We start from the raw sequence: 23,368 nt of genomic DNA on the forward strand, positions 1-23,368 counted from the left end.
CCACTATTAATCTACTTTCTGTCTTTAGATATTTGCCTTTTCTGGACATTTCATATAAATCGGATCATGGAACATGTGGTCTTTTGTGTCTGATTTCTTTCACTTACATACTGTTTTTGGTGTTCGTTTGTGTTGTAGTATGTATCAGTAGTTCATTCTTTTTTATTGGTGAATAGTGTTTTAGCTTCATCTGTTTTGGGGGCTCTGTTATGATGGCCTTCCATATTTTTTATTGTTATGTTTTTCTGGTACATTGACCCAATTATTAGGAAATACACTTTTTATGTCTCATAATTCCATCTTAAAATCTATTTTATCTGATATTAATATAGCTCACTACATACTTACGTTAACTCCTTGCACGGTATATCTTTTTCCATCCATTTGCTTTCAACATATCTGTGTCTTTATATTTAAAGTTTAGCTATTGTGGACAGCATATAGCTGGTCTTGCTTTTTTAAAAATTCATTCTGCAATTTGTCTTATTTGAAGTATTTATTCCATTAATGTTTAATGTACTTATTGATATGGTTAGGTTTGGGGCTCTCATTTTGTTTTCTGTTTATTCCCTTTTCAGTTTTTTGTTCCTCTGTTCCTCCTTTTCTGCTTTTTGTTTGGATTGTGTGTGTGTGTGTATATATATATATTTATTAATTTACAATTCCATTTCAATTTTCCTCTTAGTGTATCTTTGTGTGTCTGTTGTTTTTTCGTGGTTGATCTAGAGATTACAATATGCATTCTTTACTTTCACAGTCTACTAACAGTTAATGATGGCACTATTTCACATTACATAGAGGAAGCTTATACCTGCTTAGGTGACTGTTCCTCCCCCCACACCTTACTTTGTCCTTTAAGCTATAGTTGTTATATGTATTACATTTATGTATATTATACACCCCACAGGACAGTGTCATGATTACCATTCTTGATGCTCTTCATTCTTTCTTGAAGATCTCCATTTCCATCAGGTATCATCTCCCTTTGGCTTGAAGAACTTCCTTTAACCTTTCTTGCAGTGCCAGTCCGTTAATAATGAATTGTCTTTATTTTGCCTTCCTTCCCGAAAGATAAATTTATGGCATATAAGAATTCCATGTTGATACTTTTTTTCTTTTAGCACATTAAAGGTGTTCCACTGTCTTCTGGCCTTGCTAGTTTTTGAAGACAGGTCAGCTTCCAACTGAATCATTCTGTTGTATTGAATGTGTCATTTTTCTCTATAAATTAGGATCTGATTTTTACCTATGGCTTTAAAAAAAAATTATTTTATTGAGGTCATAATGGTTTATAACATTTTGTAATTTTGGGTTTACATTATTGTATATCAGTTTCTGTATAGACTACATCATGCTCATCACCAGTAGTCTAGGTTTCATCCATTGCCATACGTATGCGCCCCTTTACCCCTTTTGCCCACCCCACCACCCCCTTCCCTCTGGTAACCACTAATCTGTCCTCTCTATCCATGTGTTTATCTGTCTTCCACATATGAGTGAAATCATATGGTAGTTTTCTCTGTTGGGCTTATTTCACTTAACATCATACCCTCAGAGTCCATCCATGTTGTTGCAAATGGGACGATTTTGTCTTTTTTTATAGCTGAGTAGTATTCCATTGTATGTATATACCACATCATCTTTATCCAATCATCAGTTGATGGGCACTTGGGTTGCTTCTACATCTTGGCTATTGTGAATAATGCTGCAGTGAACATAGGGCTGCATAAATCTCTTTGTATTTTTGATTTCATGTTCTTCAGATAAATACCCAGTAGTGGGATAGCAAGATCATATGGTATTTCTATTTTTAGTTTTTTGAGAAATCTCTGTACTCTTTTTCATAGTGGCTGCACCAGTTTGCATTCCTGCCAGCAGTGTATTTCTCCACATCCTCTCCCACATTTGTTATTTTTTTGTCTTGTTCTTTATAGCCATTCTGACAGGTGTAAGATGATATCTCATTGTAGTTTTGATTTGCATTTCCCTAATAATTAGTGATGTTGAACATTTTTCATGTGTCTGTTGGCTATCTGTATATCTTCTTTGGAAAAATGTCCATATCCTTTGCCCATTTTTTGATTGGCTTTTTTGTTTTTTTGTTGTTGAGTTATATGTATTCTTTATATATTTTGGAAATTAACCCCTTGTCAGATATGTGATTTGCAAATGTTTACTCTCAGTTGGTGGGTTGTCTTTTCATATTGTTCGTGGTTTCCTTTGCCTTGCAGAACCATTTTAGTCTGATACAGTCCCATTTGTTAATTTTTTCCTTTCTTTCCCTTCCTTGACTAGACATGGTATTTGGAAAGATGCTGCTAAGACCAGTATCAAAGAATGTACTGCCTATAGTTTCTTCTAGGAGTTTTATGGTTTCAGGTCTTACATTCGAGTCTTTAATTCATTTTGAGTTAATTTTTGTGTATGGTGTAAGATAACAGTCTATGTTCATTCTTTTGCATGTGGCTGTCCAGTTTTCCCAACACCATTTATTGAAGAGACTTTCTTTTCTCCATTGTATGTTCTTGGCTCCTTTGTTGAAGATTAGTTGTCTGTAGATGTGTGGTTTTATTTCTGGGCTTTCAATTCTGTTCCGTGGATGTGTGTGTCCACAGAACACCGTTTTTGTGCCAGTACCATGCTGTTGTGATTACTGTAGCTTTGTAGTATATTTTGAAGTCAGGGATTGTGATGCCTCCAGTTTCACTGTTTTTTCTCAGGATTGCTTTAGCTATTTAGGGTCTTTTGTTGATAAATTTTAGGATTCTTCTGTTTCTGTGAAGAATGTCATTGGGATTCTGATTGGGATTGCATTGAATCTGTAGATTGCTTTAGGTAATATGGACGTTTTAATTATGTTTATTCTTGCAATCCATGAGCATAGAATATCTTTCCATTTTTTTATGTCTTCTTCGATTTCTTTCAAAAATGTTGTATAGTTTTTGTTGTGTAGGTCTTTCACCTCCTTGGTTAAATTTATTCCTGGATATTTTATTTTTTTTGTTGCAATTGTAAATGGGATTTTTTTGTTTTTTGAAGATTGGCTCTGAGCTAACATCTGTTGTCAGTCTTTTTTTTTTTTAATTTCTTCTCCCCAAAGCCCTCCGGTACAGAGTTGTATATTCTAGTTGTAGGTCCTTCTGGGTCTGCCATGTGCGATGCCACCTCAGCATGGCTTGATGACTGGTGCTAGGTCCGCACCCAGGATCCGAACTGGTGAAACCCTGGGCTGCTGAAGTGGAGCATGTGAACTTAACCACTCAGCCACAGGGCCTGCCCAGGATTGTATTCTTGACTTCTCTTTCTGCTAGTTCATTATTAGTGTATAGAAAAGCAACTCATTTTTTTTTGGTGAGGAAGATTTGCCCTGAGCTAACATCCATTGCCAAGTTTCCTCTTTTTGCTTGAGGAAGATTTGCCCTGAGCTAACATCTGTGCCAATCTTCCTCTAATTTGTTTGGGCTGCTGCCACAGCATGGCTTGATGAGCGGTGTGTAGGTGTGTGCCCAGGATCCGAACCTCTGAACTCTGGGCTGCTGAAGCAGAGCATGCAGACTCAACCACTGTGCCACTGGGCCGGCCCCAAGCAATTGACTTTTGTAGGTTGATTTTGTACCCTGAAACTTTGCTATAGGTATCGATTATTTCTAATAATTTTCTGGTGGATTTAGGGTTTTCTGTATATAGAATCATGTCATTTTCAAACAGCGAGAGTTTTACTTCTTCCTTTTCAGTTTGGATGCCTTCTATTTCTTTTTCTTGCCTTATTGCTCTGACCAAAACCTCCAGTACTATGTTGGATAGGAAAGGTCAGATTGGGCACCACTGTGTTGTTCCTGTTCTCAGAGGGATGGCTTTCTGTTAAGTATGATGTTGGCTGTGAGTTTGTCATATATGGTCTGTATTATGTTGAGGTACTTTCCTTCTATTCCCATTTTATTGAGGGTTTTTATCATAAATACATGTTGGATCTTGTCAAATGCTTTTTGTGCCTCTATTGAGAGGATCATGTGATTTTTATTCCTCATTTTGTTAATGTGGTGTATCACATTGATTGATTTGCAAATGTTGAACCACCCCTGTATCCCTCGTATAAATCCCACTTGATCATAATGTATGATCCTTTTAATGTATTGCTGTATTTGATTTGGCAATATTTTGTTGAGGATTTTTGTATCTATGTTCCTTAGCAATATTGGCCTGTAATTTTCCTTCTTTGGTTTATCCTTGTCTGGCTTTGGGATCAGAGCGATGTTGGCCTCATAGAATGAATTAGGAAGCATTCTATCTTATTGAGTTTTTTGGAATAGTTTGAGAAGGATAAGTTATTAACTCTTCTTTGAATGTTTGGTAGAATTCTCCAAAGAAGCCATCTGGTCCTGGACTTTCTGTCTCTTTGCTTGTGATTGGTCTATTCAGATTCCCTGTTTCTTCTTGATTCAGTTTTTGGAGGTTGTATGAACCTAAGAAGGTATCCATTTCTTCTAGGTTATCCAATTTGTTGGCATATAGTTTTTCATAGTTTTCTCTTATAATCCTTTGTATTTCTGTGATATCCATTGTAATTGCTCCTCTATCATTTTTAATTTTATTTATTTGCACCTTCTCTCTTCTTTTCTTAGTGAGTCAGTCTAAGGGTTTGTCATTTTTGTTTAACTTCTCAAAGAACCAGCTCTTAGTTTCATTGATCCTGTTTTTTTTAAAATCTCTTATTTATTTTTGCTCTGATTTTAATTATTTACCTCCTTCTGCTGACTTTCGGCTTTGTTTGTTCTTCTTTTTATAATTCTGTTAGGTGTAGTTTAAGATTGTTTATTTGAGACTTTTCTTGTTTGTTGGGATAGTCCTGTATTGCTGTAAGTTTCCCTCTTAGTACCGCTTTTGCTACATCTCATGTGAGTTGGTATGTTGTGTTTTCTTTTTCATTGTCTCCAGGTATTTTTTGATTTCTCATTTGATTTCTTCATTGATCCAATGATTGTTCAGTAGCATGTTGTTTAATCTCCACATATTTGTGCCTTTCCCTGCTTTTTTCTTTTAGGTGATTTCTAGTTTCATAGCATTGTGGTTGGAAAAGACACTTGATATGATTTCAGTCTTCTTAAATTTATTGAGGCTTGCCTTGTTTCCCAACATATGGTCTATCTTTGAGAATGTTCTATGTGCACTTGAGAAGAACGTGTATTCTGTTTTTGGATAGAATACTCTCTCTATATAATCTGTTAAGGTCATCTGGTCTAATGTTTCGTTTAAGGCCACTGTTTCCTTGTTGACTTTCTGTCTGGATGATTGACCCATTGAAGGAAGTGAGGTGTTGAGGTCTCCTACTATTATTGTGTTGTTGTCGGTTTCCCTTTAGGTCTGTTAATAGTTGATGTGTATACTTTGGCACTCCATGGTAGGTGCATATACATTCAGAAGTGTTATGTCCTGTTGGTGGAATGTCCCTTTTATCATTGTATACTACCCCTCCTTGTTGCTCATTGTCTGTTTTTATCTTTTTTGTCTTGTTTTATCTCATTGTCTTTTTTATCTTGAAGTCTTCTTTGTCTTATGGCAACACCTGCTTTCTTTTGTTTGCTCTTTGCTTGGAGTATTGTCTTCCATCCCTTCACTCTGAGCCTGTTTGTCTTTAGACCTGAGGTATGTTTTCTGGAGGTAGCATATTGTTGGGTCTTGTTTTTTAGTCCATCTAGCTGCTCTGTGTCTTTTGGTTGGATAATTCAATACATTTGTATTTAGAGTGATTATTGATATATGAGGACTTAATACTGCCATTTTATCGCTTGTTTTCCCGTTGTTCTATCTGTCCATTGTTTCTTTTCCCTTGTATTTCTGACTGCCATTTCAGTTTGGTGGTTTTCTGTGATGGTTTTCTCTTTATTTATAGTTTGTGGCTCAGCCTGATTTTTTGTTTATTGGTTACCACAAGGTTTGTATAAAGGGTCGCATAGATGAGGGGCCAGCCCTGTGGCCTAGTGGTTAAGTTGAGTGTGCTGTGCTTCAGCGGCCTGGGTTCAGTTCCCAGGTGCAGATGTACACCACTCAGCAGTGGCTGTGCTGTGGTGGTGACCCACATAGAGAATAGAGCAAGACTGGCACAGATGTTAGCTTGGGGCAAATCTTCCGCAGCAAAAGATAAAAATTGAAAAAAGATCTCATAGATGAGATAATCCATTTTCTGATAGCCTCATTTTTACATTAGCCTAAGCAAGTTCCATCCCTTTCCTCATCCCCTTCTGGGTTATTGCTGTGACAAATTATTCTTTTTTTTGTTATGAGTTTGTGAGTAAATTAAAGTTTTTACAATTATTTTTAATGCTTTCCTTCCCTTTATCTTTTATGTTATAATTGTTTGCTAACCTGTTCTGATAGAGAGCTGCAATTTTCTGATTTTGTCTATCTACTTATCTCTTTGCTCAAAGGTTTGTAGTCCTTTGCCTTTTTGTTTCAGGCCCAAGGGCTTCCTTCATCATTTCTTGTAAGGGAGGTCTAGTGGCAGTGAACTCTGTCAGCTTTGTTTATCTGGGAAAGCTTTTATTTCTCCATCATATCTGAAGGGTCGTTTTGCTGGATAGAGTATTCTTGGCTGAGAGTTTTTCTCTTACAATGTTTTGGATGTATCATTCTATTCTCTCTTATCCTGTAAGGTTTCTCCTGAGAAATTTGCTGAAAGCCTGATAGGAGTTCCTTTGTAGGTTATTTTCTTCTTCCTTTCTGCCCTTAATATTTTTCCTTTGTCATTGAATTTTGCCAATTTTACTATTATATGCCTTGAAGAAGGTCTTTTTGCATTGATGTAATTAGGGGTTTTATTGGCTTCATGTATTTCTAAGTCCACTTCTTTCCCCAGGTTTGGGAAGTTCTCAGCTATTATTTCTTTGAGCAAGCTCTCTACTCCTTTCTCCCTCTGGAAAACCTATAATCCTTAGGTTGCTTTTCCTAATTGAGTTGGATATTTCTTGAAGTTACCTGAATTTATAGTTTTCTGGAGGAGTGTTGAAATGCCAGTGTCTTAGTCATTACTGAAGCCAGTCTTTTGAACTTTCATTTTAGTAAGGAAGAGGTAGACAATAAACAAATAAAAATAAAACATTATAATGTTAAATAATTGTATCAATTATCTATTGCTTTGTAACCAACCACCCCAAAACTCTGAGACTAAATCAGCTATTACTTATTATTATAATTCATGCAACTTTGGGTTGGCTGAAGGCTGTCTGATCTAGGCTGGACTTGGCTGAACTTGTGTATTTGTATTTCCACTGACTCACTTGTGTGTCTGCAGGTCACAGGGGCATTGCGTTCTTGAGTGGGCTTGGCTGGGCACCTTAGTGAGAACAGCTCTCCTCTATGGGTCTCCTGTCTTCTTCCTGGGAACAGTGGGCTAGCCTGGGCTTCTCCTTCTCATGGTGATGACAGAAGTACAAGAGAGCAATTTCACCAGGGCTTGTTCAAGCCTCTGCTTATAACATGTCTTCAAACTTCCCATTGGCTAAAGCAAGTTACATGGCTTAACTCAGAATCAGGGGTTGGGACGTATGCCTCTTGATGAGAGGATCTGTAAAAGTCATACAGCAAAGAAGCCAGTATAGGCAATGATGAAGATTTGGGGCCATTCATGCATTCTACACAGCAGTAATAAGTGCCATAAAAAACTTACAGCAAGGTGATAGAAGTAGGGCATGTGTGTGTTTAAATGTATACATGCCTTTTTCTTGCAAAGTTGGAATTAACTTATATATAATTGTATAGCCTACCTTTTCATTTACTGTGGTACCCACAGTGCAGTAAAACATTCTCAACTTTTTGACCATTTTAGGCCATTTAAAAATGTTTACCCTTCTTCGATTTGTTGAGTGGTTACTTCTCTTTTTAAATTGAGGTAACATTGGTTTATAACATTATATATAAATTTCAGATGTACATCATTATATTTCGATTTCTCTATAGACTGCATCATGTTCACCACTGAAAGACCAATTACCGTCTGTCACCATACTTCTTAAAGCACCTTATGTGTATCATCTTATTTCATCCTTACAGCAACCTTCTGAAATAGATACTCTTACTGTCCCCACTCTGCAGATGCAGACACTGAGGTACAGAGAGGCTAAGTAACTGACCTAAAGTCATCCACTTTGTAAGTGACAGAGAGAGGATGTGGAGCTGGGCAGCCTGTCTCAACACACATTCTTGTGTGTACTTATAACAGATCGTGTCTACATCTCTGAGTATTTCTTTAGATAATTTCCTAGCAGTGGAGTATTGAATCATGGGGTAGTTCTAACACTTAAAGAAGCATTATTTTCATTTTTCTGCTAATTGAGCACCTCAGAGAAGTTGCTGGGCTAGTTTGTCCCTCCCACTCCAAGACAGTGAAATGCCAGGCTTGCCAGAGCACTGCTGGAATGTAAGCACTTCCTCTGTGTGGCTTCAGTAAGTACAAGACCCAAAACTGGTGTGGTGTGAACTGTGGAGGCCTGAGAAACTGCTGGGGCCAGTGACCCAGGCCTGCTGAGAGCCGTCCCCAGTATGGCGGGCCCGTGTGAGCCCAGGCTCCAGGCCAGCTACAGGTCCAATTGTTATTGCAGACAGCACAGGCCTCTGCAAATGATGACCACTTCCTGGGCTGGAGGACAGCTCTATGTGTGGTCAGCGGGACTCTCCAGTTCATCACCCATTAGGCTTCTTGGCTCCACAGACAGTTTGGATGATGAGGCACCAGAGAAAGGGAGTGATTTCAAGGAACTGGTAGAAGGTGCAAACAACTTAATGAAGGAGTGGTCATCTGATTAGTAGGTTTTCTAAGTCTCTTGCCCATTTGCCGTTTCTGTCATTCTGCCGCTCTGGGCTATATGATGTTTGTCTGATACTTTCTACTTTGAAACGATGGAGGAAGTGAATGGAGAAGGGAGAGAAATGTGGTTGAGTTTGAATTATCAAAAGCTCTTTGTCAAAGCCGACACAGGGAGAAGGTTCAATAGAGAATTTGGGATTTTCTCTAGATTGGGTTGTTTTTGAGGTAACTCTGGTTGCCAGTGAGTACAGTCAGTCCTCCTTATCTGCTGGTTCCCCTTAAGCAGGGTCAACCAACCGCAGATAGAAAAGTCTGTACTGAACATATACAGACTTTTTTTTCTTGTCATTATTCCCTAAATGATACAGTATAACAACTATTTACATAGCAATTACATTGTATTAGATATTGTAAGTAACCTAGAGATGATTTAAAGTATAGGGGAGGATGTGCCTAGGTTATATGCAAATACGACATCATTCTGTACAATACACTTCAGCATCTGTGGATTTGGGTATCCATGGGGGTCCCGGAACCAGTCCCCGGTGGATACTGAGGAATGACTGTTTACAAAGCCACATACGACTCTGGCGTTATGGTTTTTTGGTTACCGTAGGTGTTCAAAGTTCTGTCTACTCTGTCTATTGTGTGTTTTGTGCCTAATATGTTTTTTTCTTTTCTTGCTTCAGGTTAGTAGCAAAGATGAAGATTTTCTTGACCTTTCTGTGGATGTGGAGCAGAATACATCTATTACCCACTGTCTAAGGTAACCTCATGAATTCTGATTGTGCCTGAGCTTTTGACCAGGCTAGTAAATAAGTGGGGGGGGAAAATCCTGTATTTCTTCAGTAGATAATCTTCATTTCTGGTAAACCAATGTAATCCTATTATTTAGTATTTCTTCTTCCCCAAGAGAGATTAAAAATAAGTATATGTGATCTAGAGACGAGTCCTGCTGAGAAGAGAGAGGATCAAGTGGAAGTCATTAGTCATTACGTTTAAAAAGAAGTTTTTAATCTTTAATACAGATGTGCGCATTTGGCTTTCATAACTCTCTCTCTTTCTCCATCACGTGTGTACGCACAACCACATGGTTAAGTTAATAAATGCTGCAGATGCCTACCATTACTTTCCTTTTCTAAGCTAATCTATTATTTTCAAAACTATGCACTTTTGAGCTGAGAACCAACGAGGGAGTTGCCTCTTCCTCCATCTTTCTGCATTCTATGGAGATTATTTATGGAAAGAAATTCCTCCTCATTAGGGCTGAGAGAAGGCAAGGAGCCCAGAGTGTAAGAGCAACACCTGCCCAGGATTACTTGGTATTTGTGTATTGACTTGCACATTGATGATGTGCCTGAAGTTGATATAAAGACATGATTCCCTTTCCCCTCCTCACACCCTTCCCCGTCCTCCTTTCAACAAGAGGTTGTGAGTGCTTGTAATTATCCCAGCCCTGTCTGGACACTGGGGATAGAGGAGTGAGTATCAGACAGGGTCCCTGCTCTCGCACCATTTATGTCCTAGTGGGCATCCACAGACAGTGATCAGTGCTTTGAAGGGAGTTAAACAGGCCTAGAGAGTGCCTGGTAGTGTGGATGCCAGTGTAGACCAAGTGTTCAGGGCAGGCCTCCCCATTCTTAGGATGCCATAGCTCAGGGATGTTTTATAGTGCTAGGACAAGGCGCTGTTGATTTTTATCAGTTTTAGAAGACTAGATTGAAGGGACTTCCTGTGATGGATGGCTGTCATCTTTCAGGGCAAAGGCACCAAACTTCATCGTGGAAGAGCTTCGGGGTTCGTCGGGGTGTGACGGATTGTGTGTGTGCGTGTAGGGGGCGCTGGTTGCTTTCCCAGTTCCCAGGAGTCCGAGGTCCCCTCCGCCTTCTGCCCTGATAGTAACCTAGTTACCTCAGCACGTCCTGTTGGTTTGGCATTTCAGTCTTGTCTCCAAATGCCTTAGGTCCAGGTGTCTAAGACAAGCTTGTTATCTCTTTGTTTGCAAAGTGTTTTCTAGGCCAGGATGGCCTCTTTTTCTTCGGAATGGTTGTTTATGGCATGGGTTCCTCATATTCCTGTGAAAAGAAGCCGTTTTTGATTTCCCCAAGGTTTTGTGATCACAGAGAATGAATGAGAGGAAGGATATTACTTGCTCATCCCTCTTTTTTGAGAAGGGGAGTTGGGGAGAATTTGGAGGTAGGGAAGTTGTCTGCTTCCCCTGCCTTCTGAGAAATTCCTGGGCTGTTCAAAAGGTCAGATCGCAGTGGCCGGAGCTTTGAGACCAACCAGATAAAGGGCGAACTGGCTAGTTATAATTTCCACCTTTGGGAAACTTCATTATAAAGAAATGTAACCCAGAGTTGGGTTTCCATTTGTTTTTCTGGAGAAATGTGTTTATTGGTCATGCATACCTGATGAAGGCAGGCTAGATGCATTTGGAGGTGTTAAAGCTGGGATGGGCGAGTGATGAAGTAACCCTGGAATGCCTTTTAAGTAACATTGGATTTTCATCTGATTGGACTGTCCAGGCTGATAATCCTGAAGTGCCTGCCCCACCCCCTTTTTACATCATCCTTAAACTAGACTTTAACTGACTTACCGATACCTGGCCTCATGTATGCCTAAGCTCTCACCTCCCCAGCATGAATAAAGAGAAGCCTGCCAAGGGTTGCCATTCAGGTGTCTGTGATGGGAGTGGCAGCTTTCCAACACATCGCAAAAGAAACACGTGCAGGAGAAAGGCCCAGGGAATAAATGAGCCACCTGATCCATTAGCTTTTTCTGTCTGAGACAAAAGAGAAGGAATGATCAAAGGAATGATCTTTATTGGCCCATTTCATGGTTTAATTTGATTTGTAGTCTTGAAGTTTTATTTTTAAAATTAGAATTGAGTTTTCTTCTTCAGCATCGCTGTCTGCCTGTCTCTTCTGATGTGATATTTTTATCCTTCTTTTATTTTGATAATGAAAAACGTTAAAAATCAAGCTAAGACCGTGGGATTTAAATGCCAGATCTCTGCCGCCTCCTTCCAGAAGGGCTTATGTGATCGATTACAGTGTGTTTTCACTGACCTTTTGTCCCCGAGAAATGATAATACGAATAGTGGTTAAATTCAGGATGTGAGTCTAGAGAAGCCATGAAGTCCATGTTGTCGCTGAGCTATAATTCTAATATTTCAAATCTCAGTGCTGTGTCTGAGGCAAGATGAGCCAGCTGTATCACAGGAGGATACTTAGAGAATTGTTTTTCTTTTGTAAAGTTCAGGGATGGCCTCAGGCAAAACCTTAAAATACCTGTAGTTTATCTTAATTATCCTTCCATGGCCTTTTTGGTATGTTTTGTCTTCCATTTCAGTGCCTTAGTCTCTTGTTGTGGCTCCTTCATAGAAACTTACCTTTCTTCTCAAGTGCTCCATGTTCTGAACCCACTTTCCTCTTCCTCTGCCTTCCTCTCATTAAAAATTCCCATCCTCCTAGTGCTGGGGAGGTTAGCTAGACAACAGGAGGAAAGTGCCTTTTAATTCTTCCAAAGCTCTATTTTTAAAATTACTTTTTTTTTTTCTGCTGAGGAAGATTTGCCCTGAGCTAACATCTGTTGCAAGTCTTCCTCTTTTTTGGCTTGGGGAAGGTTAGCCCTGAGCTGACATCTCTGCCAGTCTTCCTCTATTTTGTATGTGAGTTGCCACCACAGCATGGCTGATGAGTGGTGTAGGTCCACACCTGGGATCTGCACCTGTGAACCAGGGCCGCTGAAGCAGAGCGCACCAAATTTAACCACTACACCATGGCACACCAAATTTAACCGCTATACCATAGGGCTGGCCCCAAAATTACTCTTCTTTTTAAAAACTTTCATTTTCTACTTATTTTGAGAAACTTCTTTTATGTACTAAGTTCATATCCATCCCTGTCTGTTGCCACATGCTTATCTCTCTTCTGCTTCTCTGACCTGTGTTTCGGATTTGGTTATTGATAATAGGTATTTTCTAATGTCTGACACATAAGTTTTTCTTGTAGATTTCTTTTTTCAGTCTTCTTTAATACTCTAGTCAGCGGTTCTTAAACTTTGGTGTGTATCAGAATCACCTGGGGAAGTTGGTAAAAATCGAGGTTCAGGTCACTTTCAACTTCTGTGAGCCTGGGCCTCAGGTTTTAATTTTCCAGGTGGTTTTAATACCACCAGAATTTGAGAACAGCTGCTCTAAGCCTTTGCTACTCAAACAGGGTTCCATGGAGTAGCACCATTGACATCACCTGTGATCTCATTAGTACAGCAGCATCTCAGGTCTCCCCCAAGAATGAATGAATGAATCAGAATCTGAATGTTGATGGGATCTCGTGATTCACATGCATGCTAATATTTGCAAAGCATTGGGTGCACGGCCCTGGCAGCACATTGGAACCACCTGAGAAGCTGTAAGAACAGTAATGCCTGTGTTCTACCTGGAGAGATTCTCATGTAATTTATAGGGCTGGGGGTCATTGAGAATGTTTTTAAGGCTCCCCAGGTGATTCTAATGAGCAGCCAGGTGAACCACTGCTGTAGATTCTGCAAAAAAGCCTCCCAACTGGTGTGCCCTGGAAAATGGGGTACAGGTGTCTATTGATCCCTCGGCTCCTGGGAGGCTGGGCAGAGCCTGGAGCTGTCAGAGCCCCATGGCCAGCCATAAGAGCAGCCTCATTGGTTTACCCCAGCTCCCTTCTCTATAGGATCATTTTGTCTGTGGGTCATGACATGAAAATTATCAAGAAGCATTGCTTGAGAATTTTTTTTAAATCAATTTTTGAACTCTTGTGTTGAGTGGAAAAGTTAAGATTTTAATTAAAAATGTATCAAATATAGAGATTAACTTGGACATGATAGCCGTCTTTACAATACATCCAGGAACATAGTTTTTCTCCTTTTTTTCAAGTTTTCTCATATACATTTCCGTGAGGTTTTATAGTTTTCTTTCCTTAAAGAGGCATTTATTTCATATTAGATTTGTTCCCAAAGTGTATTTCTGTGTGTGTGTGTGTGTGTGTGTGAGGAAGATTGGCCCTGAGCTAACATCTGTGCCAATCTTCCTCTATTTTGTATGTGGGACACCGCCACAGCATGGCTTGATGAGCAGTGTGTAGGTCCATGCCCAGGATCCAAACCCATAAACCCTGGGCTGCTGAAGTGGAGTGTGCAAACTTAACCACTACACCACTGGGCCGGCCCTCAAAGTGTATTTCTAAACAGTGTTTTATTGTCACTATGACTCTCTTTAAAGAAATAGAAAGCATTTGTGCTTCCCACCAGCCTCCCCCGTGCTTTGGTAATTTATCCCGAGTGTCGGAAAGATCTCTCTACTGTCTCTCTCCTCTTTGACTTTCTCCTTGGAAGGTTTCGACCTTTGTTGTCTGCTTTTGTTCCAACAACTGTGCAGCATCAGCTGACAGACCTGCTCTGCCTCAGAGTTTCCTGCCAGGGTTGTCCCCTTTTCCTAGCCTCATTTTCCAATTCTCAACTCACAGGTGCCCTAAACGCATTAGCCTGTCTCTCACAACCGCGAGCTCCAGCCAGCTGGTGCTGAGCAGGATGGTGGCTGTTTGTAAATCAGGTCTAAATTAGGTACTAAGTTCTGCTGTGTTTCTACCTACCTGGGTCTGCAAATACTTCAAAAAACTTTTTTTGAAAAATGAGAGTGAGTAGAAAGTGTTTAATTCCTTATTCGTTGCTGTGTCTGCCTTAGTTATTCTGCTTCTTTAGTTGATAAAGAGGTTTGTCTGTGGTAGACATTCCAAGGATGTAAATCTCTACCGTGGCCCATACGCACCTCCCCTTCACCGTGATTCCTCCATTCCACCCCAATAAATCCTGTGCAGGCCAAGAAAAGATTTCACATCAGTTATCCATTGAAGAGTCAGCCAGTATTCATTCAGCGAAGTTTGAGTCTATATAATGCACCAAGCACTTGAAATCTGAGGCATGAGGATTATTGCCTTCTAAATTGTTTCCTTGCCTTTCGACCCCCTCCTGTCCTTCCTCTCCAATGCTGCCAGAAGTGGCGTTTCTTAAAAGCACTGATTATGTCTCTTCCTTGTTGCGTCTGGTTAGTGAGACTGCTCAGCCACATGGTGCACGCCAGCTTCTGAGAAGCGTGCTCCGTCCCTTGCCTCCATGCCTCTGTGCTGTGGCATTCCCTCCACCTGGTACACTTTCCCTCTTGAGAACCTGACTTGGACATCATCCCTTGGGGAAATGTCCTGAATTACCCCAGTTCAACTTCATTTCTTCTTCCTCTGTGCTTTCCCCTGGCCTTTGTACACCTGCTTCTGTCTTCGTTTGGTCACCCAACACACACTATGAAATGCCATGATGTGTTGGGCCTGTTCTCAGTGCTGAGCTTTAGCAGTGAGAGAGACAGGGTCACTGCCCACAGAGAGGGGAGGCAAGTTGTCAAATGACTAGGAGGATGGTTTTAGATAGTGCTAAGTGCTCAGAAGAAAACAAGACAGCAACGGGATGGGGCAGAGTAGGTTGGAGAGAGTGGCCAGGGAAGTCCTCTCCAAAGAGGGAACATTTAGGCTGAGCTCTGAACAATCAGCGGAACCAGCCATGGAAGCATGTGGAAAGGAGCTATCAGGGCAGAGAAAACAGCACCTGCAAATGCCCTGGGGCAGGGAGAGCCTGGCTCTCTGGGGCTACAGGAGAAACCTGGCTGGTGTGGCTAGAGCAGAGTGAAGGAGATGGGGTCAGAAGAGAATTCAGAGGTATGGGGGTGGACGGCCTATCGGCCATGGCAATGAATTTGGATTTTATTCCAAAGTGCTCTGAGGAACCATTGGTGGGTTTTAGGCAGGGGACTCAATTGTGTGAACTGATTTACATTTAACCTGCACTGAACACTAAATGTTGTCAGTGGCTCATTTGCATGTGTCTGTTAGACTGTGAGCTGTGTGAGGGCAGGTACTCTGCGAATCCCCAGCACGGAGCCCAGAGTACTCTCAGTAATTGTTTGAGATTTAATGAATGGACAATTTATATTTTATTTTGATAAGCTCTGTTCAAGTGGTAGAGTCATTAACACCGTCAAAATAACATTTTCTATTTAATAAAATCTGATCATTCCGATGCCGGGACATTCCCTATGAATAAGGAAATGTCACAGACCTTTTCAAGACTCCAGGGTATTCTTATATTCTGGATGTTCCTTTCAGCCTTTGAAGCAGTACGACAGGAATGCTAAGTGGAATCTCAGTGACTGGAAAAGAAGGAAAAGCCATGACATTTAAAAAATGAAAACCCTAAGTAGTACAGTAACACCTCACCCAAGGCGAATGCAGATAGAACATCACAGTGGCATTTGTTCTCAAAAGGAGCAGGCTCAAGTTCTTACCTTCCGGGGTGCGGGGAGGTGGGGAGCGGGGCAGCGCTGGTGGTTGGTAGGAAGTAGTCGTCTCCTGATAATTTGGGACTTCCTTAGTTCAAGATAAGGGCAGTTGTGTGTGGTTTAAATTTCACTGTCTTAACGTTTATGCTCTTTGAAAATGGAGACCACCTGATTCACGCTATTTTTCATTAACTGACAATAATGTCACGTCGCGTTTTTGTGATTTTTTTGGACTCAACTTATAGTGTAATGGTGGGCTTTTACTATAGTTACTATTTTTCTATGATAATTTTTAATCTCCAGTGTACAGCTGTTCTCTGTTAAACTCTGATTTTTCCTGGCTCAGTTGCAAACCCTAGTTCAGATCTAGCTGTGTCCATTAAGTAAAGCTGTGCTTGAAAATCTCTCATGGTGGGCTTGTCACCCGGTCCTGTGGATGTGCGCTGATGGCATCGGAGCACTGGCTCGTAAGAAAGCTCTTTTGCCATTACTTCTTTCTGCACATTCACTTAAAAATTACCCTACAGGTAATAAAGGACTTAGAACATGGTATACCAAGTGCCTTTTGGACTTGTTTTTAAGTTGAAAATATTTTCCTCTGCAGAGACTTCAGCAACACGGAAACACTGTGTAGTGAACAGAAGTATTATTGTGAAACGTGCTGCAGCAAACAGGAGGCCCAGAAGAGGTATGTGAAGTGTCGCACGGGAGGGTGGCCGTGTGCCTTGAGAAGGAACCAGACTGTGGCGTCTGACAGATCTGATTTTCAATCCCAGTTCCACGGGCTCCTAGCCGGGTAGCCTTGGGGAGTCAGTCACCTTCCTCACTGGAAAAACTGGGATAGGGACGCCATCCTCAGAGGCTGTGCACTCATCTGATCGTTTGCTCATTTGTTTATCTGTTCGTTCATTCATTCATTCAACGAATATTTATCGAGTGCTACTATGTATGTGCCAGGTACTCTGCTGGTTAAACAAGTGGTGATCAGTATAATCTCTGTCCTTTTGGGAATAAGGGCAAGTTATAAAAAGAACTTAGCATAGTATGTAATGCATAGTGGTCACTCAATAAGATTGATAGTATTGCTTAAGCATTGGAACTTCTTACTTAGAAGACATAGAGGTTAAAAAAATTAATCATTTAGTAAGGAATCATAAAGAAATCAATTAAATATCAGTTATATGGAGAGGCAATAAGGAAATTATCACACTCTGAATTGAACTAGGACCCAAGGTTACCCATCTTTTTACCAGCACAAGCCACTTTCAACTCTTGGACAGTCTGAGAGAAGCAGTGATTCCCTGTTATCTATCCCCAGAAGCCAAGAAAGTTGACATTTTGATTATCCTGTGCAGCCTTCCTGTGGGTTGGCTTTGCCCGGCGCACGGCTGTGGCATGGTCAGGGTAACTCACGGTTCTCATTACTGCTGTCTAAAACCCTCGGGTCTAGAGCCGAGGCTGAAATCATTTCTCTGCCCAGCGTCCCAGCCCTTTGCCCCCAGACATGCACGTTTTTCCTTGCTGCATCCAAACTTATGAAAGGTTAGTCGTGTGGCAGACGGGATGGAGGTGGGACGCAGTTACCTTTCGTTAGTGGTCAGGGGAGCTCACTTGCCTCTGCTCCCATCGCATACTCTGAATCTGCCTAAGGTGGGGCCCAGGTCTTCCTGTGTGACATGAGGTGTTTTCTGTTCTAGGCTGGAGGTTTTGTTTTTTGGGATTTTTTTTCCCCCTGGAGGTTTTAGACCTTAAAATGGCGCATGTTCCTGTAAAATACACGGTTCCCTATAAATCTTATCTTCCTGCTGATGTGGTTATTTTGCTTATTTTTACGAACAGGGTTTTACCTCAATAGATTCCTGCAAAATATTGTCTTAAAATTTGTCCCTTTCAAATAACATGCATTTAAAATAGGTGCACACTGAACAGCATTTACACTAATTCAGGGCATTCACAGAACGGGGGTCCTGGAGGGCAACCAGAAGATCCTCTGTTCTGGCAGAATTATCTACGTAAACTGTTGTCTTTGTGACTTTTGACTGAGGAGTATTAATGGTCATCTAGTGAAAAAAGCTTCCTGTGTCTATGTAAGTTTGGGAAATGCTGCATCAAACAAAAGAGAACAGTTCTTTTACTCTGGGATTTCTCAGAACCTTCCACATGTGAAAGAGCAGGGAGGAGCTTGAGAATAGAAAGTAGCCATGTCCAAACTTGGCCATGGAAACGCCCCACCTATTAACATCTCCAGTGCTGTAATAGCCCAGCTTGGGAAGTGTAGCCCTAAGCCAGCCCCTGTGTTTTGTAAATGAGGAAACTGAGAGCTGGAAAAGGGAAGTGACTTGCTCAAGAGCACAAGAGCAAGGAGTGAGAGGGGCCCAGCATGCTTGGCTTCCTGGTGGCCGGTGGTGTGCAGCGTCTGCCCATCCGTACCAGTCCTCAGAACCTGCAAGTCCAGCCCATGCCCTTCTGCTTGTCCTCTCCCCAACCTCCTTTTCTCAAAAGCTATTACCCCTCGTCTCCATTATCTCTGGGTGGGGGGTGGGCGGGGTGATTGTTCAAATATTGTTCCTTCCTGGGAGGCAGAGGGCAGTGACAGAGAGCAATCACACATTATATTTTTATTGGTACAAAATTCTGGAATGTCTGCTTTGACCAAACAGAAACTAGCTGTCATGCTCTTCTCTCACTACCTATGCCCCAGTTAGCCAAGAATGTAGGATGAAAGTCAGTGCTACGTAAGCGAGCATGCTTTTATTCTTGCAAGTAGTTTGGTTATTTGCTGATTTGAAGCTTGTTAGCCCCCTCCTGCTCTTTATTTGTGTAGGCAGCAGTGTATTCCGTTTCCCTAACACGTGCTGGGTACAACTGATTTTTATTTCGTGGTTTCTTAGGATGAGAGTCAAAAAGCTGCCCATGATTTTGGCCCTGCACCTAAAGCGGTTCAAGTACATGGAGCAGCTGCACAGGTACACCAAGCTGTCCTACCGAGTGGTCTTCCCCCTGGAACTCCGGCTCTTCAACACCTCCAGCGATGCGGTGAACCTGGACCGCATGTACGACCTGGTCGCGGTGGTGGTTCACTGCGGCAGGTACGGGCAGGCGGCGAAGCGGGTGCCCATGACAAGTGTGAGGTTTTCCCTGTGCTGAAATGGGCCGAGTGGCTCCCTTCCTGGGCTGTGAGACTCCGTAATAATGGTACTTTGGGGAATCTTCCAAGCTCTTGTTTATTTATCATCTCAAAATTATTCCAAACACCCCTACGTACACATAGAAAATAAAATCATTTATTTTAATTATTTATTAAAATAATAAATCTGTGTTGGATATAAGTGGTGCTTAGGAAGAGTTTGAAATAAGATGGAGAAATAAATATTTATGTATGATTGTAATTTTCAGAAAGCCAGGAGACATGTATAGTATGATCTCAAAAGTATTTTAAGATGTAGGAATAAAGGCTGGAAGCAGTAGGTCAAATTTAATAATTTTTTGGCATCTTCACTGATTAAATATGTACTCTTAAAAAATATTCTTTATGCAGTTTTCAGTCTTTCCCCAACATTCTGTAATAAGTACGTAATCAGAAGACAGAGGGTAAGAGAAAGAAGTCCCTCAGATGTGGAGAAGCAAAGCATTTTGCTGACAGTCCTTTGAGCAAATATTTTCTATTCTATTATTTGGTCTCTGCATGGAAAAGTCTATTGGAAATTCCTGTTCGTTATCCTCTGCTCGAGTGGGATGGGGTATGTCCTGTCCCTGAGACAGCACCGATTCCCCTGCCCTCGTGGGTACTGGGTTGGGGCCTGTCGCAGAGCAGGCGTCTTCCTCTCCCTCTGCCTGGACCGGCTTGTGGTGAACAGACCATTACCAGGAGGACGCGTGGTTCCACGTGGAGGAAAGGACTCATTCATTTTTTGCCCTGTCCTGGGGTGGATGGTGTCAGAAACTGTAACTTCACGTCGTCAGCCACCTGTGTTTTGTCTTGTGCATATTAACTTTGTCACCAGCTGTTTTCTTACATTCTCAGGAAGTTATATTTATCGGCCAGTATAAGCCAGCTTTGTGTTTTTTCCCTGAAGGATAGTCTATCAGTTATTCTTTTAAAGAACACAGGGGTCCAGCGATCCGGAAACTAGCTGTGAACACTGGGTAGGAGCCCACGGCAGGGGTCAGGAGGAGGTGTGGGGGCAGGCAGAGCCTGGCACCTGGAGGGCGTCGTGGCCGAGGTGGGTGGGAGGGGGTGTAGACAGGGGATGGGGAAGCAGAAGTGCTCAGATGTGTAGGGTGTGCTCGGGTTTCAGTATGGATCTCTAATCCCTGGGAGCACTGTGAGGCAAGGCGGAGACCCGTTTAGGGGAGCTGGGGGATGAGTAGGGGGTTGGGTTCTGGACTCGTCAGTTTCTGTAATAGGGGCATGGGGTCAGAGCAGCCCAGTCAGTGAGGGCGAGTTGGTGCTGGGTCACGCATGTTACTAACTAGCATTCCTTAAATTCCTCCCACTAGAGACTGGATTGTTCTCATACACAGAGCGGGGCTGGGCTGGCCTACGGGCTGGGATAAGGTATCTTCGGCTGTGGGCACTGGGAAGCTCTGAGGTCGGGAAGCCGAGCCCATCCCCTCCATGGCCTGGCCCACATTTGCTGAGGATGCACAGCCTCCTTCGTTGATTTCTCCTGCAAGTATTTTTTGAACCCTTGTTTCCTGGGTTCTGTGGCAGGATCTGAAAGTACGGCAGTGAACGAGACACAGGAGCCCTGCCCCCCGTGAACCTAGGATCTAGTGGGAAAGATAATTAACAAGTAAACACACCAGCCTGCCACCGCCAACAACAAACCAACCACTGCAAAATAATTTATGGTTTTGATTAGTGCTGAGGAAGGAATGGGCGATGAGAGAGCAATGGGAGGTATGTCTTCAGGGAAGGTGATGGGCAAAGACTTATCTGCCCAGGTGATACTTGAGCTGAGGCCTAAGGGGTAAAATGGGCCAAACATGTGAAGAGTAGGGGAGGATTGTTTCAGGTGGAGTCATGGCAAGTGTGGAGGCCCCAGACGCGAAGGGGTGGAGTGTGTGAAAAGAGGAGACCTATGGGCTGGAGCTCAGAGGGAGGGGAAAGAAGGGTTGGCTGGGGTTGGAGAAAGGCAAGGACACATCATGTGGGTCATCTCGCATTTAAAGCAAACAAAAAAGGGGAAATTTGGCTTTTCAGCTTTAATGGTGCATTGAAAAAAAACCAAAACAAAACTCGAGATCTAGGATTAAAAATCTCCTCACTTGTGCAAATATAACTACATGGTAACAGCGGTTCAGTTGCTCTTTCTCCTTTTTTCCATACTGTTTTTATTTTTCTACTTGTTATTATATGTTATGGTTTAACATCTTTCTGAAATGAAATCAGATCATGTCACTCCTCACAATCCCTCAGGGTCTGGCTGGCTCACGCACAGCAAAGTCCAAAATCTTAACCATGATAATATGCCATTCCCCGCCAGTCTGGCACCCCCCTCCCCCTGCCCCCTGGCTGACTGGGCTCTGGCTTCCTTGCTGTTCCATGGACATACCAAGAGCTACCCCCCCTCCCCTAAGACCTTTGTGCTTGCTACTACCTATTCCTGAAACTCCCATCATAGTCACATGGCTTATCAGGCCCCCCTCCCACCCTCCCTTCTTTCAGGGAAATTTCCTTCTGCTCAAATCTCATGTTATCAGAGAGGTCGTCTTTCACCCCTTCGTGTCAAATAGTACCTTCCCTGTGTCACTCACTATCCCCTTACTCTGCTTTATTCTTCTTCATGGCCCTTACCACCACTTGGATTATACTTATATTTTAGTTTGTTTATTGCCTATCAAACCCTCACCCCAAGGAAGTGGGGCCTTTGTTTGGTTCACTGCTTTTTTGCCTGACCAGTCAGAATAGGGTCTGACACATCACAGGTATACAGTAATTACTTGTTAATATTAGTTGAATTTGAATGTCTGTTTTCCCTCCTGGGTTGTGAGTCCTTAGAAGACAGATGTTTTATTCATCGTTGCATTCCGTTGTACCCAGCACAGCTGGCACCTGGCTGTCCTCCGTAAATTGTGGGCAAACAATTGTGGACGCAGACATGACCTATAGCAAGTTCTCTGTCCTGATCATAGAGTTTTTTCTAGGAAATCACTGCTTAGAAAGAGTTACCTAGAGTTTTGTAAAGAAATAAGTGTGGAGCCAGCCCTGATGGCCTAGTGGGTAAAGTTCCACACTCTCACCGCTTCGGCCATCTGGGTTCGTTTCCCCATCTCGGGACCATACCACCTGCCTGTTGGTTGCCACGCTGTGGCGGCAGCTCACAAAAAAGCACTGGAAGAGCTTACCGCTAGGATACACAACCATGCACTGGGGTTTTGAGGGGCAAAAAAAGAAGTAAGTGTTCACGTGGTAACTTGCTTTTGTCTGCTCTTTTCCAGTGGTCCAAATCGTGGGCATTATATTACTATTGTGAAAAGTCATGGCTTCTGGCTTCTGTTTGATGATGACATTGTAGAGGTGGGTATGCAGATGATCCTACACTAGGGGTAGGGCAGAGACAGAATTTGGGGGGATGTGTATGTGTGGACATTTTCTAAACTAGGCCTGTTTTCCCATAATCTGACTTGGAAACAACTTAGATTTCTTTCAGAACTAAACCCTGCCGCTCCCCATTCTCAATAGGAAAGGAAAAGGGATGTGAGCATGGACTTATTAATGCTGTGTTCTCGTTAAGTTAACTGACCAGCCACACACGTGGGATCTCTATGCCACCATAAATTATATGTAACTCCTGTTTTCTACTGTGATGAAAGCCCTCTCTGATACAGACCAAATAATAAACTTTGAAGTTCTATCAAAATTATTTCATTATACCAAATTCTTCTTGTATTGATTATTATTTTAAAATGTTTTTTTCCAGTCTCTTGGACCTGGAAATCTTTATATTACATTAAAGTATTCCATGTATTGATTTTGTTGTAAAGGAACGCTAGCTGGAGAGAATTCCACACGCAAAGACACGGTCTATTTTAGCCCACGAGGGTAACACTGAAGGGAGTGAACTCTGATGGCCTGAGAGAATTAAGGTTATTCCCAAGACCCCCCCGTTTACCGTTTGGAAGACAGAAGTCCTGGCTTCTTCAAAGAGTGCCCACGTATGGTTGCTGATAAATTAGAGGGTGGCTTTCTTCCCCAGCGATGT

General features: G+C 42.0%; 1 protein-coding gene across 1 annotated transcript in view; it reads left to right on the forward strand.

Annotated features, from left to right (window-relative positions):
* USP46 (ubiquitin specific peptidase 46) overlaps positions 1–23,368 on the forward strand; it is a 65,617-nt gene that overhangs the window by 36,460 nt on the left and 5,789 nt on the right. Inside the window, exons 5-8 of the mRNA XM_023638100.2 lie at positions 9,490–9,566; positions 16,765–16,848; positions 19,052–19,249; positions 22,605–22,683. Coding sequence (XP_023493868.1) covers positions 9,490–9,566; positions 16,765–16,848; positions 19,052–19,249; positions 22,605–22,683 — 438 coding nt within the window. The remainder of the gene's footprint in view (positions 1–9,489; positions 9,567–16,764; positions 16,849–19,051; positions 19,250–22,604; positions 22,684–23,368) is intronic.

This window comes from Equus caballus, chromosome 3 (genome assembly GCF_041296265.1).
Source record: "Equus caballus isolate H_3958 breed thoroughbred chromosome 3, TB-T2T, whole genome shotgun sequence".
Lineage (NCBI taxonomy): Eukaryota > Metazoa > Chordata > Mammalia > Perissodactyla > Equidae > Equus > Equus caballus.